The sequence below is a fragment of the Vicia villosa genome, linkage group LG5, assembly GCF_029867415.1.
Source record: "Vicia villosa cultivar HV-30 ecotype Madison, WI linkage group LG5, Vvil1.0, whole genome shotgun sequence".
In the NCBI taxonomy this organism is placed as follows: Eukaryota; Viridiplantae; Streptophyta; class Magnoliopsida; order Fabales; family Fabaceae; genus Vicia; species Vicia villosa.
Genome location: NC_081184.1, coordinates 156949219 through 156968651, shown reverse-complemented (window position 1 = coordinate 156968651; position 19433 = coordinate 156949219). Strand labels below are relative to the sequence as shown.

The following is a 19433-nucleotide window of genomic DNA, read 5'->3' as shown; positions in this document are numbered from 1 at the left end:
AGAAAAGAAAAATATTTCAGAAATGCAAATTTCATTTGACTAATTTTTCTTTACAATTTTTGTAGAAAAATCGGCAGCAAATTTCATTTGACTAATTTTTCTTTACAAAATACATATAAAATATGAGGGTATTTCAAAATAATTTCTTTGTTTAAAAAGATGATTTATAGAGGAGAGTATGTAGTTTGGAATTTAAATTGAAAAATGATACTAGTATATTTGTGAAAAATTCCATGAATTGAATTGAATTGAATGGTACTAGTAGTAGTAGATAGAAATAGAATAGAAGTAGTAATACTAGTATATGAGACAGACACCAACCAGCTGTTTGTTGTTGTTTTATACATTTGGTGGTCACTGCTTACAATACTTACTACTACTAGTACACTGGTCAGCGTGTAATGTGAACATTGAAAAAGAGCAAGCCAAGACAGCTAGAGAAGAAAAAATGCAACGCGCAAAAAAGTTTATGTTTTGAGTCTTTTGACCGTACGGGAGGAGGTGGTGGAATGAAATAAAACAAAACAAAACAAAAGTTATTATAAGTCAAACACAGGTTGGTTTGCTTTGGCCACCCCACCATATATATGGATATTAATTCTTTTGTTGACGTTTGCTGGATTTCATTTGCCCTATCTATCTATCTATCTACCGCCACATCACACTTCATCACTTTTTTAATTCTTGTTTTAAATTTATGGTCTTTTAATTAATTCTATTACTTACTATTTACATCATTTTTTGTTACAATCTTTTAATTAATTTTGAACAAAAATAAAAGGAAGAAGAATTTTTTTAGTTTCTCTCTGTATTTTAAACTGAAGTTTATTCTTTGCAATTATAAGTGAATAATTAATTTTTTTGGTTTTTTACACATACTAAAACAACTAATAATTATTGAAGTTTATTCTTTGCAATTATAAGTGAATAATTAATTTTTTTGATTTTTTACACATACTAAAACAACTAATAATTATTATTTTTTAAATAATGATTACCTTTTTTTTCCTATAATACCTTAACCTTTTTTTTCTTGCTATAATAAATAACTAGCAGTAATTTTGACAAAATTACCATTATTATTACTTTAAATTTTAAAATAACATTTAAAAAAGAATATTTTTTTTAAAAAAGTGACACTTATAAAAAAAATATAGAGAATTTAATAATAAAGGTTACTCCTTATTTATAGATTTTGGGTATGCTTTCTCTTTAAGCAAAGTCCAAATACAAAGCGCAAAATATCTAATTCGATTAACTACGAAAATAGGTCTAAGTCGAAATTTCTAGGGGTGTTTGCAGTGCGGTTTGTGCGGTTTTGACTTTAAAAATCATCTGAACCGCAAGAGGGAAAAGTGTACGGTTCGGTTTACTTTTAGAAATAAAACCAAACCAATCCAATGCGATTTGGATTGGTTCGGTTGGTTCATTTTTTTTTTATAAAAACTTATTGAGCCATACATACACATATTGATGACAACATAATTTTGTATTTATTCATTTATGCGTTATCAAATAACAACAAAATTCATCATATTTGAATAACAACTTTCCATTTAATATACAAAAATAATATTAGATAAAAGTGGGATAAAAACATAAAATAGTAGCATAAAATAATATCAAAAACATTATAATGAAATAAAAAAATAGAGGAGATGAAATATTAGAGAAGATGAAAAAGAAAGAGTAGAAGAGATGCGATTAGATAAGAAGATGAACATTAAAACGTAATTGGATGAGAGAACAGTAGAATAAAAATAATAAGATGAGAAAAAAACTTAAGAGATGAAAGACTTGAAAATAATATTTGATATGTATTTGAAAAAGACAATGAGAAGAAGGTGCAATATCGTTGGGAGAGATTTGAGAAGACTTAAACTGAAATCTTAAGTGTGAGGAAGAGAAAATCATTGTAATCGTAAGACTAAGGCACAATAGGTTTGAGTTTGGATTGAATATAAGTTAATTGAAGTTTGGGGGTTGTAACATAATGCAGTTTGGTTCGGTTTGTAAAATACAAACCACAAACCGAACTGAACCGCACGGTTTGTTAAAAAATGGCTCAAACACATCCGAACCAAACGCAGTTTTTTGTGATTTTGATTTGATTTAGTTTTGCGGTTTTCTATTGGGTCGGTTTGATTTTAAATACCCCTAGAAATTTCCGCCAAGCAACATGTATCGACACAAGAAATTGCCTTCTCAACAATTTTTATATATTTTAATTTAATAAATATTAAATTATAAGATAGAAAAAAATTACTAGAAATGTATAGTAATTAGTAATTTTAGACAATTTTTATTTAACAAAACTGTTTTATAATTTGGAAAATCAAATTTTAACTAAAATAATATTATATTTGCATTATTTTTATAATTTATGTGAAACGGTGGTCATTTATTTTGGGACAGGAAAATTATAACATATCATGGATTAAATCTGTGATGATGCTGATGGGAAAGACAAAAGTGGGAGACATATTTGTTAAATGCGGTTCAAGAAAGTGCAAAATTAACTATTCAAGTCTCAACTATCGTCTACACACGTACGAGTACTTATGCCAGGTAAAACATCCATCATTATCCGAAAAAGTTCGAATAAAATAATTGATATTTCATTCAATTTTATTTTTTTATTTAGTAGTTTAAATTTTCAATTTAGAACTAAAAGTAATTAGTGAAATGTTCATATAATTGTTGCAGTGCTTTTGTATTTTCGATATGGTGGAGAAGATACTAACTTGTAAAAGTAGAATTTCAACGTCAAAGTCAATGAAAGAATAATGAATAATTGAGAGTGAAAGTGAATTTGAATCATGTTTCACGTGGAGTACCTTATATGAGAATTGGTTGAGATGTCTAAGTTCTGGATCAAATGTGGAGCTTTCTCTTATTTGGCCTTTAGCCGATCTAGAATAGTTAGCCTCAAGGCTTCTTGTGGCGTGGCAGCAAGGAGCCTTTCAGAGGATTAGGTTGGATTCCACACATTGGGGTTGTTGCTTGGAGAAACAAAGAGGTTTACCAGCCGTAGTGAATAACCTATGAAATGCTCGTATTAAATGCTAATCCAATCGTTGAGAAATTTTGCAAGATGTTTTTGACATGTGGTCCTAGATTTCTAGACTAGGGCATGACGCCTCTTCCTTAAATGCTCAAGTGCACTTGAATCAGGGTCGGCCCGAACATTTCAGAGGCTCTATTCTAATTTTAAAAATATAAATTTTCATATAAATAATATTTTTTATTTTTTAACAAGTTAAAAAAAATAAATAATATATATTTTAAAAAATAATATATTCTTTTATAAAAATAATATACTCAAATATTTATCATTAATAATAATACTAATAAATAATATATAACATATTTAAAATCTAAAGAATTATAACAGAATTATGTTACAAGTTCTGAATAATATACACTTGAATTATTATAGAATTAAACATTGAAAGTCACCTTTGTTGTTGAAGTAAAACAATTTAATTCCCAAGAAAGAAACACATGAATCCAACTAACAACATGTCCCTGGAACTCACTCCTAAATTCTTAGGCAAAATCGCTCAGTCACTATCTTATTTTGTTAATATTTTGAAATATAAGGTATTTAATATATAAAATATTAAACCCAGAAGTAATTTTGAGGCCCTAAATATATGAGGCCCTGTTCGGTGACACTTATCGCACACCCACAGGGCTAACTCTGACTTGAATGTTGTTGTGTTATGGGTTATCGATTAGTCTGTCTTGCTACCATATATAATGATCACTTAGCATTTCAAACACTTTTTTCACTCTTTTGGATAAAGCGTAAGTTTCTTCTCTTCTATAAACTTTGATTTTCTTCTCTGAGCTCCGGCGGCTTCCATTTTATCAACCTTTTTCCTCCTTCGGGTCGTACAATTATTGGTTTATAAGCACCCTCGGAGTCACATTCCTTTAACTATTACCTCCATTTTCGGATCCTTCAGCCGTCCTTCTCTTTCTTATTTACAATTCATTGTTCTCCTTTCATCGATTTAGTTATGGCCGACATAAAAGATGTACCTGCAATTATAATAAATATACCCAATAACGATAGTGCTTCTTCTGCTACTAGGATAGTGACCAAGAATGTCAAACATTGATCCTTTAGAGTTTAATCAACCTATTGCAAACCTTATCGTGTTTAGTGAACCTTCTAGTTCTCATTCTGTGGGAGGTACAAACAATTCCTTTAAGGAGATGAATGGATGAACTATGATAGTCCCGATGTTAGGGCAGCAGATGTTGGTCCCCTTCCTCCTATATGGTTACTTGAGATTTTAAAAATATTGAGTTCGCCTAAAACGAACAGATGACTCGTTGTTTTTTCATTCTTTTATGGCGGTGAATATTTGAGATCCTAGTGACAGGGAGGTTAGAGATCACATTAACTTCTGAAGCCATTCCTGCATTATCAATATTGTCTTTTCATGATAGATGGGAAGATATGGTGTGAAAGGAGCACCAGGGTTTGGTGTCGCCTGCTAATGTTGCTCGATAATATTGGTTGGACGCATAATCTGTGGGATGGTCTCCTATTTTAATAGTGTTGCCCATTTGAGGGCGCCTACACATACGTGGGAATGTTCTCTGACTATTCAGTCTCCCACGATGATACTTCGAAGAGAATTTACAGCTCCTCCAACGAGTGTTCAAGGACTTCGGGGGAATGTAAAGCTCCGTATGAGGGGCAGGAAAATATGGTGGAACAAGGACCCCTTTGCTTCGAGATCCAAATAAAAAGTTTGAATGATAGATATGTCTTTGGTGTCAGGGAGAGTGCAAAAAGGGATAGGGGTAAGAACCAATCTCAAAAGGGGAATCCTTATAAAAATTATAAGTCATTGGGATCTGCCTTCGGGGGAATTGTCTTGGGTATATATGAAACAACTCCTCATCCTCTCAAGTATCCCCAATTTTTCTTATCTCAGGGGCCTCACACTTCTTAGGAGATATGCCCTTGCATCTCCAAGGAAGATTATGTCAATATTCATAACCTCACCGACACAAGTAAGTTGGAGTAGATGGCAAAGACAGCGCATCACATGCAGTGGGGTGTTACCCTTATGTCTTTGGTGTTGAATGGCCATGGTGAGGTGATGACTCTAGGCAACCATTTAAAGGAGAAGAAGCATTGGAATGGTTAATATGGCCTTAATGCATATGAGCACAACCAGCTCCTAGAAACGCTAGTTGGCTTCCAAAAAGATATGGAGGCCCGTGGTACTTATTTTGAGCTGGCTTCACAAGTTACCGCTTTAAAGGCATCTCTGGGTGTGTAGGAAAATTCCCTTGAAGACGTGAGAGCCCCAAACTGAAGAAAATTCACAAGAATCAAAACCAACTACTTTTAGGTCGACCCAGAGCCCCAAAAGGTCGACCCAACTGGAAACAAATATCATTGTGTTGAATATGTTCCATTTAGGTCGACCCAGTCAATGAAGTAGGTCGAACTATTTCCTCAAAACTTGCCAAATGATGCGTTTACCCTGTGTTAGCTGTACTGCACCTATATATATATATTATTTTCAGGTAATTATGGAACTTTAACACCAACAACTGAAAGATACACAAAGGCTTCTCATCTTCTTTCTTCTTCTCAACTCCAACACAATTACACACAACAATTCTTATGGTGAGGGTTTGTGATCAAGATCGATAACGTCCATGGAAAGGAATTGAAGGTTCCCAGTGGGTGAAGATTTGTGGGGTTTTTGGTGAATAAAATCTGCGGATTTTGTCCTCCAAGATTGGTGAATTTTGGGGGTTTTTGTCAAGAGACTTCATTAACGATCCAGCTGAGTGTAGAGATTGAAGAACAAGGGTTCGAGCAATTCACGACACTGCAGAAAAGGAATCAAAGATAAGCTCTTGGAAGATACTTGATCTGGCTCAAGATCAAGGGGAAGAAGATACAAAGAATCAACATATTCGGTTTATCGTTATTGCTTTGTTATCTTCTTTGTATAAACTCTTTTTAAACATAATGAAAGACATCCCAATTCCCGTTTGAAATTGGGGGCAGATGTAGTCGTAGCGAAGACGGTCGACGAACTGCCTGAACAAATATCGTGTTCTTATTGCTTTTATCTTTTTCGTTTACGTTTCACTTATTTCTGGTCATAATTGCAAATTGATTAACATATCAAGTGTTAAACTTGTGTGATAAGATTCTGCATAACCATCACAAGTCACCACACATTGATACATAACTCAATTTGGACATTATCACCAAGTGTTTGATATATTGCTTTCCTCATATATCTAAGTCATTGAAAACAAGTTTGCTCAAGCAAACACTTAAACGATTTATCGCATTTCAACTTGTTGATTCTCTAATAGTTTTCATCATTACATCGTAATCAGTTTGTGGTTTAAATACATATCTGATCCTTCCCGTAGCGGTTCGGAATAGACGCGAGTCGATCCCTAAACGCTTTCGCCATAACTTTTAAGGAAATCCGAATAAATTCTGAAGTATCTATTCACCCCCCTCTAGATACGTAAGCCTAGCGTCTAACAAAAACCACTCCCGCAAAGAAAGTAACAAAACCTTGAAATGGAAAAAACCAGCCCGCCCCCTCTAAGTAGTTAGCCACTCTAGAGGTTGTAGTAGGTCTGCTACACGTTGAAGTCAAACTAGGTCTACACCTGGGGGAAGAGGTAGTGACCCTTGGATGGGAATAGCCCACGAAACTTCTAATAAACTTCGAGTTATAACCTCATAAAGTAAAAAAGCAAAGCCCCAAAGCAACACACTAGGGATCTAACACGCACACCTTACTTAGGTAAAAACAATATTTAAATATAAACTCATATATACACGTTCCTCCATGTAGGTTGTCACACTTATTTAAAAACCAGGAAAATTAAGAAGGGGCGTTAAATAAAGAGAAATGCATGGTTAATATTTAAGAGAAAATTTTTTCGCATCTTCAACTATTTGATTCGGGTGGACTTGCTCTTTTGAAATACGCAAAGGAGGATAAAAATGCTCCACTTGTAATAAAGAAATCTCAAAATAATGGAATATAAATGCAAGGCCATCGTCGATCACTTTATCCAGCTTTTGAGCCAAAAAGATGTTTTTAAGGCGCAAATTCTCGAGATCCATTTGAGTAGTTGAAGAGATGATTTGAGCGAATAATGACACCTGAACTAATGTTAGAGCTTCGTCTTTCTTCACTACTTCTCATGCCAGTAATTGTACTTGATTAACTAGGGAGCCAAAAAATTTGAAATCACTTAGTAACACCACCTCGTTAAGAGAAGTAGAAACTCTTTTTACTTCCTATAGGTACATGTTGCGTTGAAGCGTCCGATTACATATATTTCTCAGTGACAATTGTCTTTCCTTACGAAGTAGATCGGCCATAAGAATCTCACTGTAACTAGATCCCCAATGGCCATAACGGCATAGGCTCATCAAGTAAAGTATTTCAGAGTTGAGAACTCTTGCTCGAGACGGCCATTACTCATATTGGAAAAGTGGGAGAAATCATCCTCCGAAATGGATGCTCGGTTCACCTTTACAGTACGAGGTCCTAGTCGGGCCAAAGAAATGGGATCCAAAATACCCGAGACTAAGGGTAAAATTCCCAGAATACTAGAAACTCCTCGAGTATCCCCAAGGATTTCAACACCAGGATATGGAGTAGGGACGGTTCCTCCATGACTCTGCAAAAAACCCACAATGAAGGTCAGGTTAATTGCTTCGTCACTCCATTTGGGACAGGGACGATGGTAGACGTTGAAGCATTCAAAGGGTCGGTCATCGTTGTGATTTCCCGAGCCTCCTTCTTCATTCGCTAAATTACTTTCTCATATTTCATTGATTCTACATATGGTAATTAACAAATCATCAAGAAACATTGTAGATAGAGAACGTTTTCTTGAGGCCCTATCTCACGGAACGACGTCTCCGAAGTAACCCCTCTTTGAAAAAAATGACTAACTGTTTCTTTAGGTAAAATTTGTCCTAGGACTGATCATCCTTCTTGTAGACATATAACTCATTTCCCATTAAGAAGTGGTTTTGAATCGAGAACTTATCAAGTAACTCCATACATAGGTATCCTGATGCAGACTCTAGCACAAGTATTTGCATAAGCCTCTTTGTTGAGATGAGTAACTAAAAAGAACTGATCTTTGAAATGTTTCATGCCGCCAAAATACACTTTGAAGTAGCGGGTAACCTACGTTAATGTAATTAAACATTGACCTTGTGCACGATTCGATGTACTATGTTGAATCTTGAAAAGGTGGAAGAAGAGTGACAAATATGGCTTTCCTCTTCGGTACTCACACCAATATTGGAAGACTTTGATGAAATCCCGACTTATAGGATTCAATTACAAAGGAGAAACCATCAGATGGTTTAGAACCTCAACTTCAATATCATTGAAAGGAAATCGGGGACCCAAAATTGAAAATGTGCAATAGTACAAAGGGATGGCCCATCCCCCATATTCACTGCATATCTTTTTTTTTCTCTGGGTTTAATACACGTCAATCGGACAAGGGACTTACTTCAAGGAAAGCCATATCAAGGTTACCTTCGCAAGCAAATATAGAAGTGGTCTTCATAATTTTAGGATCCACTAAGGCATCTGAAATATCTTCCTTCACTTTTCGACGCATGGTGAGAACCACCTCCATTAGTCAAGATAATAAGTAGCAAAAAATGAAGATGACGAAAGAACAAATGGTAAACGATCAAGGAAGCCTTATAGAAATTCCCAAAGATTGTGCGTTATCTTATGAAAGGAAGGAAGTAAGCACTACCTACAGTCCAGATTTTTCCAAAAGATACTCAAGTACCCAAAGGTCGTCGTGATGAAACACGTGAAAAGACATCTAGGGTACATGGCGCATTTAAGGGCGCAAGTTCTCCATGATAATGGCGTCACGTCATGACTCCACATAAATCGAGTAATGACTAACATAAGAAGAAGAAGAAGAAGAGCACAACAAGCCCTCTTCCGGCAAAACAGGGGAAATGATTTGGGAGGACAATTGTTCTGGGTCACCCTGAGGATCCAATAACTACGGCCCAGAAAGCAAAACGTTTCACCGGACCACGTGCAGGACATGTTCACTATCCTAGACAAGAAAGTAGGTAATCTCAACCCATTTATCAATCGGGCGAATTCTCATATCTCATGTCGATAGATTAGCAAACTGTTATAACCTCACTACTATATAAAATGGAGAATGTGCAATTTCTCAAATAATTGAAATTCAAATCTCATTCACTTCATCTCACTCTCATGCTAGCTTGGGCATTAGAGTATTAACTTTGCAAGTCAACCCCACTTCCACTGTATCTAAAGCCTCCAATCCGTCGTTGCGATCCACATCCATGTTCACATATCAATTCTTATTCGTGCATGAAACAAATACTAATAGAAGAATTTATAGATTCTTCATCAAGTATATTCTTAGGATGATAGGAGTTAAAACTTACTCTTTACGTGTCGATTTTATTTAAACATTTGATATCATGAACCACTTAAAATGTCTAGATTTAAATATCTAAATGAAAAAATCTTTTGCGGATGGTCTAATTTATATTTTTTGGAATAAGAGTTCTCTCAAATAATATTATTTTAGATATTAGCCACTCTTCCTACCTAGTTTTACCACTACAAGAAATCTTTGAAATAGCCAGGGGATTTAGCCAGGGGTATACCTTCACGCAAAAAAATAACGTTGCTTGGGGTTAAGCCCCTCGCAAAACACAATTTAAAAACAAATACGCATACCTAGGGGAGACCCCTCGCAAATAGGAGAAGAGGGAAATTTTGATTTTGAAAATTTGCATTGCGAGGGGATACCCCAAGCAAAGTAAAGTGGCGCCAAAAATAAAATTCATTCTGCAGCTAGTACAGCATTTAGCGAGGGGATAACCCCAAGGAAAAAAAGTACAGATTTTAGCGAAGGGTAGCCCCTCGGAAAAAAGACAGTACTGTCTCATTAACTGGCGCAAACAGACTGCGCGTGCAGTCTCTATTTTCAAGGTGAAATTTGCGAGGGGTCCCCCCACGCCCCCTTTGACCGTTTCATTTCCGTGGGGCTGCCCCTCGCTGATGTCTGACCCCATGTGCACGCATTTACTTCATCTTCTCTGTTTCCGAACGTTACCCATTTCAAACCTACATATTTATCTTCTTCTTCCTTTAACCAAAATACCCATTCATCTCAACTTCCTCACAACCCCATTCATCTCAAATCTCATTCATCTCAACCAACAACACCATAATTTGAAGGTAAAATTTCTCCTCTACTTCCTCTAAGTAATATTATACATTCTTTTTTATTTAAAATATAATCTAATTTTGTTTTTTTATACAACAATTGATTTATAGAAGACAAAATCTTGGGAGAAAGATCTTATAATTTGAAGGGAATCTTCAGGCTACAGGTTATCTTCAATTAAGGTACACATATAAAATTTTTGAAATTTTTTTTATATGTGTTTAGGATGGAAGTGTTTATATATATATATATATATATATATATATATATATATATATATATATATATATATATATATATATATATATATATATATATATATATATATATATATATATATATATATATATATGTGTTTAGATTTTTTTTATATGTGTTTATGATGTTGTTATATATAAATTTTATATATGTGTTTAGATTATAGTTTATATTTTTTTTTATGTGTTTAGATTTTTTTATTTAATTTTTTCGAATTTAATATCATAATTACAGTTTATTTCTTTTAAAAATAACAGATTTATTGATGTGAACAATAATATATTTGCTGATTTTTTAAATTAGTAGTTTAAATGTAGTATAATAAAATTTATGTTTAGTATTAAAAATAAGATTATGTTTGGTATGTTTTTATATGTGTTAGTAAATATTATAATCTTTATTTACAAAACAGTATTTATATATTAAATAAAAAAATACGATTTTTATATATTATACAATATTATTTAAAAACAGTATATTTTATAAAACCAGTATATTTAAAAAAACGATTTTTATATATTATAAAAATATTATTTAAAAACAATATATTTTATAAAACCAGTATATTTAAAAAAAACGATTTTTATATATTATAATTTAAAAATAGTATATTTAAAATGGTATATAATAGTTTAAAAACTGTATGTATTAAAAAATCAGTATAATAATATAAAAATAGTATGTATTTGGAAATAGTATGCATTAAAAACAATAAGTATTTAAAAAAACAGTATAAAAAATTTGTATAGTTAGTATTATTATATCAAAAAACAGTTTGTAAATTTTGTACTTTTGAAATTAAAATTATATTTGATAGTTTATTATATTTAATATATATTTGATAATTTATTGTATGTTTTAAAAACAAAATATTTTTTTAGAAACAAATATTTTTAGGACTAAAAACAAGTATATAGTTTATATATGTTTAGAAAAAGACAAATATTGAATATAATTTTATTGTATGTAATAAAAAATAGTATATACAAACAATATATTTATTAAAACGGTATATAAATAAATAGTATATATATATATATATATATATATATATATATATATATATATATATATATATATATATATATATATATATATATATATATATATATATATATATATATATATATATATATATGTTTATATCTCACAAATTTGTGTGCTTTTGTGTATATATATAGTTTAAAAGCAAGTATGTATGTTTATGACTAAAAACAAGTAAATATATTTTAAAAACAAATATTTTTTTAGGATTAAAAACAAGTATATAGTTTATATATGATTCACATGTATATATATTTTTTTAGGACTAAAAACAACTAAATATATTTTAAAAACAAATATTTTTTTAGGACTAAAAACAAGTATATAGTTTATATATGTTTAAAAAAAGACAAATATTGAATATAATTAAACATGATTCACATGTGCAGTATGGAACATTACCAATTCTATCGTAGTTGGATGTATGATAGAATGTTTCCTGGACGACGTGGGCTTAAACCACTTTTTATGGAAGGAGTTGCCGCGTTTCTCTCGTATGCGTTTGCTCAAGAATGTTGTCGCAGGGAAGGAGGGGTAAGGTGTCCGTGTTTAAAGTGTGGTTGCAGAAATATTATTAGTGACCCTAGTGAAGTGAAGCGTCACTTGGAGAGAGTGGGTTTTAGGCCAAATTACTGGGTTTGGACATCTAATGGGGAAACAATGCAGGAGATGAATAGAGAGGCTTCTAGCAGTCAAACACATATAGAACCAGATATAAATAGAGTTGATCCAGGGAGTAGTTCATCACATATGCAGTGCCAGGAGCAATTTAATCTCGTCGAGGAGATGTTCACTGACGCATTAGGGGTGAATGTGGCGTATGATGAACCACAAGACTTAGATGGAGAAGAACTCCCGAATGAGAAAGCTCAAAGGTTTTATCAACTGTTGAAAGAGATAAATATACCATTGTTTGAGGGGTCTTCTGACTCTAAGCTATCAATGTGTGTGAGACTTTTGGCTGCGAAATCAAATTGGAATGTTCCTGATCAGTGTTTAGAATTCTTTGCGAGATTGATGTTGGACGCGACTCCTGTGAAAGAAAACATGCCTACAAGTTATTATGATGCAAAAAGGGTGGTGTCGAAGTTGGGATTAGAAGTTAAAAAGATTGATTGTTGCATTAGAGGTTGCATGTTGTTTTATGACAACGAGTTTGGTACAAATGATGGGGAATTGGAGGAATGTAAGTTTTGCGAGAGTCCGAGGTATTTAGTTAGCAGTAAAGGAGTTGACCAAAGGCAAAATCGCGTTGCAGCGAAATCTACGTTCTATCTACCAATAATACCTAGGTTGCAAAGAATGTTTGCATCAATGCACAGTGCAAGCCAAATGGCATGGCACCATACAAACAGAATTAGTTCAGGCATGATGCGACATCCATCTGATGGCGAGGCATGGAAACACTTTGATAGAGTTCATCCTGAGTTTGCACTTGAACCTAGGAATGTCCGACTTGGATTATGCTCAGATGGTTTCACTCCTTATAATTTTTCAGGAAATGCATATTCTTGTTGGCCAGTTATTGTTACCCCGTACAATCTCCCTCCTGAGATGTGCATGACGAAACCTTACATGTTTTTGACATGCATCATTCCGGGACCGTTGAGTCCAAAGGATGGAATCGATGTTTATTTGCAACCTTTAATTGATGATCTCAAGAGGCTGTGGGTGGGAGCGTGGACTTATGATGTGTCTCGTAAACAAAATTTTAATATGCGAGCAGCTTTGATGTGGACAATTAATGACTTTCCTGCATATGGCATGTTGTCTGGATGGGGTACACATGGTAAAATGGGATGTCCGCATTGCATGAATCACACAAAAGCGTTTACTTTGGACTTTGGTGGGAAAAGTTCGTGGTTTGACTGTCATCGTAGGTTCTTACCTACCAACCATGAATTTAGAAGGAATAAAGATGCTTTTAGAAAAGGAATAAAAGTAAAAGATCTACCTCCCCCTCGATTGTCATCGACTCAAGTATGGAATAATGTTTGTGACCTACCAAAATTCACAGACTATGGTGAAGCACGTAGAATTAAAGGATATGGGGTTGACCACAATTGGACAAAAAGAAGTATCTTTTGGGACCTCCCATATTGGAAGGATAATTTATTGCGTCATAATCTTGATGTTATGCATATTGAGAAGAACTTTTTTGATAATGTGCTTAACACGGTGATGGATAATGAGAAGACAAAAGACAATGAGAAGGCTAGGAAAGACATGGAACTTTATTGTAATCGAAAAGAATTGGAGTTGAAACCTCGACCAAACGGAAAATTATTAAAACCCAAGGCTTGTTACACTCTTACTCCCCAAGAAGCAAAAGCTGTATGTCGGTGGTTAAATGAATTGAGGATGCCTGATGGTTATTCTTCTAACCTGGCAAGATGTGCTGACGCCAACACTGGGAAATTGCATGGAATGAAAAGTCACGATTGTCATATTTTCATGGAACGATTACTTCCAATTGCATTCAGTTCACTGCCCAAGAATGTGCTTAATCCACTTACTGAGATCAGTCAATTTTTTAGAGACATTTGTGCTTCAACTTTAAGAGTAGACGACATCATTAAATTGGACCGAAATATTCCTGTCATTCTTTGCAAGTTGGAGCAAATATTCCCGCCAGGTTTCTTTGATTCTATGGAGCATCTCCCTGTGCATCTTGCTTATGAAGCTTTTCTAGGTGGACCTGTTCAATATAGATGGATGTATCCATTTGAACGATTCATGGGTGATTCAAAGCGATCAGTTAAAAATAAGGCACGAGTTGAGCAATTTGTGCACATTATATACATCGCGAAACATCACATTTTTGCTCTCATTATTTCAATCACATGATGTTGTCTCCAAGAATCATAAGGAACGAAGTTAACTTCAGTGAAAGAAGTCAATTTACCTTATTAGTTTTCGGTCGTCCAGGCCGTCCCGCAGGGAAGAAGAGTGAGCATTGGCTTTCACAAAAAGAAATGCAATCTGCTCATGTTCATGTGCTGATTAACTGCGTTGAAGTTAAACCATATCTTGAGTAAGTATATTTTAAATTAAATCATGTGCTGTTTAATTGGTTAAGATTTACCTTCTCTAACCTTTTTTTCTTTTCGAAATAGGGCATTTGGTACCTACTATTATCAAAGCACAGGCGAACAACCATCGACTGGTTACACACATGCCTATTTTCCAACATGGTTTAAGCAGCAATTATCATGTATTGTTACACTAAGTCCTGACTTAATACATTTGCGAAATTTGTCTGAAGGCCCTAGTCAACGTGTAAATGAATGGCACACATATTTTGTAAACGGTTACAAATTTCACACTGAGGAATGGAGTGTAGGGAAGAAAACCGTAAACAGTGGTGTAGTCGTAAAAGGAGTTACAGAGGGTGGTGAGGACGACTTCTATGGGGTTATCACACATATTTACGAGTTGGTTTATAATTATATGGACTCGGAAAATAAAGTTGTCTTATTTTATTGTGATTGGTATGATCCATCTTCTAGAGGAACAAAAATTGATAAAAAGTATAACACTGTTGAGATTCGAAGAGATAGAAAGTACAAAGAGTATGACCCTTTCATTATGGCACATAATGTTAGGCAAGTTTATTATGTACCTTATCCTTCAATTACCCCACGGAAACGAGAATGGTGTGTTGTAATCAAGTCCAACCCAATGGGTCACATTGAGACTGGTGAGTTAATGGAAGATGTTGCATACCAACATGATGAGATTTCACCTGTTAATGAGGTAATTGAAACTGAGGAGATTGTAAGTTTGTGTGATACTGCAGTTGAGGGTCAACAAATTGACGCAAGTATCTTGTTGTCAACAAATCCTATGGAAGAAGAGCATGAAGAGCTAGGAGAGTCTGAAGACAATAATATCAGATGCGATGAAGACAACGAAGATTATGATGATGAATGAATTGAATATGTAATATTATCTTGTGTATTTCACATATTATCATGTGTAATAGTATCTTGTGTAATATTAACTTTTAAATATTATCTTGTGTAATATTAAATTTCAAATATTATCTTGTGTAATATATTAACTTTCAAATATCATCTTATGTAATATTAACTTGATAATATTATCTTGTGCAATTATCTTTCAAATATTATCTTGTGTAACAGGAAAAGATGCCACCCAAAAAAGATGAAAAAGGTAAGGGTCAACTAAAGCCTCGTCGCACTAGATTCATTGTAGAGGAGGTTCCTAACTCAGATATGTTTGTTCCTATGCCACGCTGTACTCCACCGCCTATGCATCCTACACCGCCTATGCATCCTACACCGCCTATGCATCCTACACCGCCCATGTCTGGATCTTTCACTGGATTACTATCCATGCCCCCTGGATCAGGGTTTTTTTGTCCTCCTGGATACTCTTACCCCACATATTTTCCTACAGAGACAGGTGGATCAAGCATGCCATTACCCATGCATATGGGGACAGGTGGATCTGGTAGCATGCCATTACCCTTGCATATGGGGACAGGTGGATCTGGTAGCATGCCATTACCCATGCATATAGAGACAGGTGGATCTAGCATGCCATTACCCATTCCTTCAGAGGATGATACCAGTGCTCCTGGAGATACCAGTGCTCCTGGAGATACCAGCGCTCCTGGAGATACTACTGCTGAGGAGCAAACAAAGAGGAAGCGTATTTTGAAAAAAAATACGACTCAAAAAATTAAGTATCATGAGGGCAGACTATGCATTTATCCCGATGCAGGATCGTAAGTTTTTGTGTTTTTATATTATATTTTAAATATGAGTTTTATTTAATCAATACTAACTCAATATTTTGTTGTTTAGAATTGTTCCCTCACATCAGGCAGTATCGATCATAACAAATATTATAAAAGAGAAGTACACACAATTTTGGGCGTCTTATGGAGCTGTAGATGAAGATGAGAGGGAAAAATGGTTTCAGGCATTTCAGGTATAATTTACTTATTCATTTTGACATTTCCTTTTTAATTTTTGTGATATTCATGATTCTACTTTATCTAATATTTTTAAATTCATACAACAATGTAGGAGCGTTGTGTTTGGGATGTTAGAGATGAGGCCGCGATTAAAGAAAACTTTCACACAAAATGTGCTGCTCGATTTTCTGATACCATGAGGAATGTTAGACTTAAATGGGAAGCAAAAGGGACACGTCCACGTTGGATAGGAGAAGATATATTCCCACAGCTTATTGATCATTGGAATTCTGATAAGTTTAAGGAAATATCTGAGCAGGCAAAGAAAAATAGAGCATCTGAAGTTGGTGGCTGCAACTATGCAGCGGGAAGTATTAGTGTGGCTGAAGTTGCGCGAAGGATGGTACATAAATTTATAAATTTTTTATTAAACTATTATTTAAATGTTTCATTATGTATAATTATTTTTTTTTACTTATTTAGCGTGAAGAATTAGGCAGAACTCCACTTCTTAATGAGCTCCACATGGAGACTCATCTCAAGAGAAATGGAGAGTTTATTGACGAGCGCGCAAAAATCACTCAAGTAAGTTACTTTTATATCAAATACATTTTATTTATTTCTTTTATATGTACATAGTTTTATTTCTTTTATATGTAATAGTTTATTTGAATCATGATAACATTTAATTTTTTTATAGGAGAATTTTGATAAAGAACTTGCCATAAAGTTGTCAGAGCATCCTGAAATACCCGAACCACCACCGGGGTATCCTGTTGACCCCAGTCTTGGTTTTCAGACTTGGTATAAGGTTTCAGGTGGAAAGAAGAAAAATGGGAGAGTGTATTGTACTGGAGGGTATTCCAAAAATATCAAGCGGCGTAGTAGAGATTTCAAAATGAGATATGCTGATGGAGAAGGATCATCCACTCCACCTATATTAACCGCCGAAATGCTTGAAACTGTGAGAAACTTGGCAAATACTGAGGCAGCACAACAAGTAGCAGCAAGAAATTTGGAAATTGAAGAGATGAAGAGAAAACAATTAGAGATGCAGGAGGAAATGCAAAGAAGAGAAAGAGAATTACGGGAAGAAATGAGGAGAGAATTTCAGGAAGAAATGAGGAGGCAGACACAGGAATATCAAGAAGCAATGCGAATTGCAAATGAGCGGTCACAAAGGTTTGATCAGTTTTTTGCTTCACAAAATATGAGTGGTGGTGGATTTGGAGGAACTAGTGGATATGGAGGAGCTGATGAAGAAGAGGAGGAACAAGATGGGGGGAATAATTAAATTTACATATTTAAGTTTATTTTAATTTGTATTGAACAATTTGTGTTAATTATGTTGAACTTATTTTTAAATATTATTGTAATTTTGTATGGAGTTTAATTTTTAATATATTTGCTTAAATATTAATTATTATATGTATTATAATAATTTTGTTTTAATTTAAATTATTATTATATATATATTTTAATTTAAATTATATTATAATTATATATATATATATATATATATATATATATATATATATATATATATATATATTATTATGTACGACGTTGAAAACTTTTTTTTTTTTAAATATAAACAATTTGCGAGGGGCTAGTCCCCAAGCAAAAAAATTTATCCTGCATTTTGCGAGGGGCTAATCCCCAAGCAAAATATCTGACGCAGTCTGCCCATGTGCAGACTGCTAGCTGGTGCCTATTGCTGTAGCCTGCAGAGCAGATTTTTGAGTTTGCATTTAGCGAGGGGGGTAACCCCTGGCAAATTAGCGAAGTGTTTATCCCCTCGGTAATGGATTTGCGACCCCCTATTTTGCTAGGGAAGCTGTCCCCTCGCAAATTGTGCATTTGTGAGGGGGTTTTGCCTTTAGTGAGGGGTTTAACCCCTGGCAAAATGCAGTATTTCTTGTAGTGTACGTCTAATTTTTTAACCATTGTTAAACACTAATTAATTTAAAATAACAGTTGAAATACAAATTAATAATTAATTTATTGTTATGCATATTTTGAATTTGAACCCGTCAAACAAATCAGAGAATTAGCATACAAGAAAGCATCAACATAGATAAATAACGTGTTTATACAGTCTGAAATTTTGCATTTCTTCTATAAACTTGTACTTATTTATCATGATAATACATTTTATTTCTATTTTACTATATAGTCACTATACTAATTAGCTAGTCTTTCTTCTCTTATTATTTTTATCTTGAATTTTCTACAATCCTTTATATTAATTCTGCCACTGCATACCAAATCATATCTGAGTAGTCGGTACATAATCCTTGCGATACAAGTCGGTGACTTGGTCTTTTATCTGTTTTGGCATTCTTACAATAAATGAATGAGGAAGTATCCACGAAAAATCACACCTAAAATGACCTAATATATATGAGTGTATGTGTGTTTCTCTATCTATATAAATATAAATATACATGTGTTTGACTTGGTTTGTCTGATCTGTTTGTCACAGCCAGAAATAAGGATCTAGATCACTAGTATGCTGGTAAAGTGTTAGATATACACGTATATAACTTTTTGTACTTTTATTTCAGTGTGGAGTTGACAAATGTTGAATGCAAAAAGTTTATTTTAAGGTCACCCAACAAACTAGTACAAAATTGAATTGACATATTTACAAGTCAATAAGTGATTATCCTACTTGCTAGTATTTTTCTCTATTGCAACTTGTAGAAATAATAGGTGTCTATACTATACTTGTTTAATTCCATGTTTGGAATTTTTCTGAGAGCTCATGAGCCACGGGTTAAGCAGATGATTAACCATGTACTAATTTAATTAATTAGAGTTTATAATGTTATTAAGTGGTTAAGATATGATGATTATATGAACTTAATTATACAGCCTGCCTTTGGTGTTTGTTGATAATGTA

At 33.8% G+C, this 19433-nt stretch overlaps 3 protein-coding genes across 3 annotated transcripts; all 3 read left to right on the top strand.

The window, feature by feature from the left end:
- The first annotated feature begins 11973 nt into the window (after positions 1-11973).
- Positions 11974-14312, top strand: LOC131605831 (uncharacterized). Its single transcript, XM_058878140.1, has 2 exons — positions 11974-14247; positions 14295-14312. The coding sequence occupies exons 1-2, from the start codon at positions 11974-11976 to the stop codon at positions 14310-14312; spliced, it is 2292 nt and encodes a 763-aa protein (XP_058734123.1).
- Positions 14313-14391: 79 nt separating this feature from the next.
- On the top strand, positions 14392-15516 carry LOC131605830 (uncharacterized). The gene is made up of 2 exons (XM_058878139.1): positions 14392-14617; positions 14700-15516. Exons 1-2 carry the CDS (start codon positions 14427-14429, stop codon positions 15514-15516), a joined length of 1008 nt encoding a protein of 335 aa, XP_058734122.1. The 5' UTR covers positions 14392-14426.
- A 218-nt stretch (positions 15517-15734) lies between these two features.
- LOC131605829 (uncharacterized) lies at positions 15735-19116 on the top strand. Its single transcript, XM_058878138.1, has 6 exons — positions 15735-16336; positions 16416-16542; positions 16641-16931; positions 17012-17113; positions 17229-17528; positions 19096-19116. The coding sequence occupies exons 1-6, from the start codon at positions 15735-15737 to the stop codon at positions 19114-19116; spliced, it is 1443 nt and encodes a 480-aa protein (XP_058734121.1).
- The last annotated feature ends 317 nt before the right edge of the window (positions 19117-19433 follow it).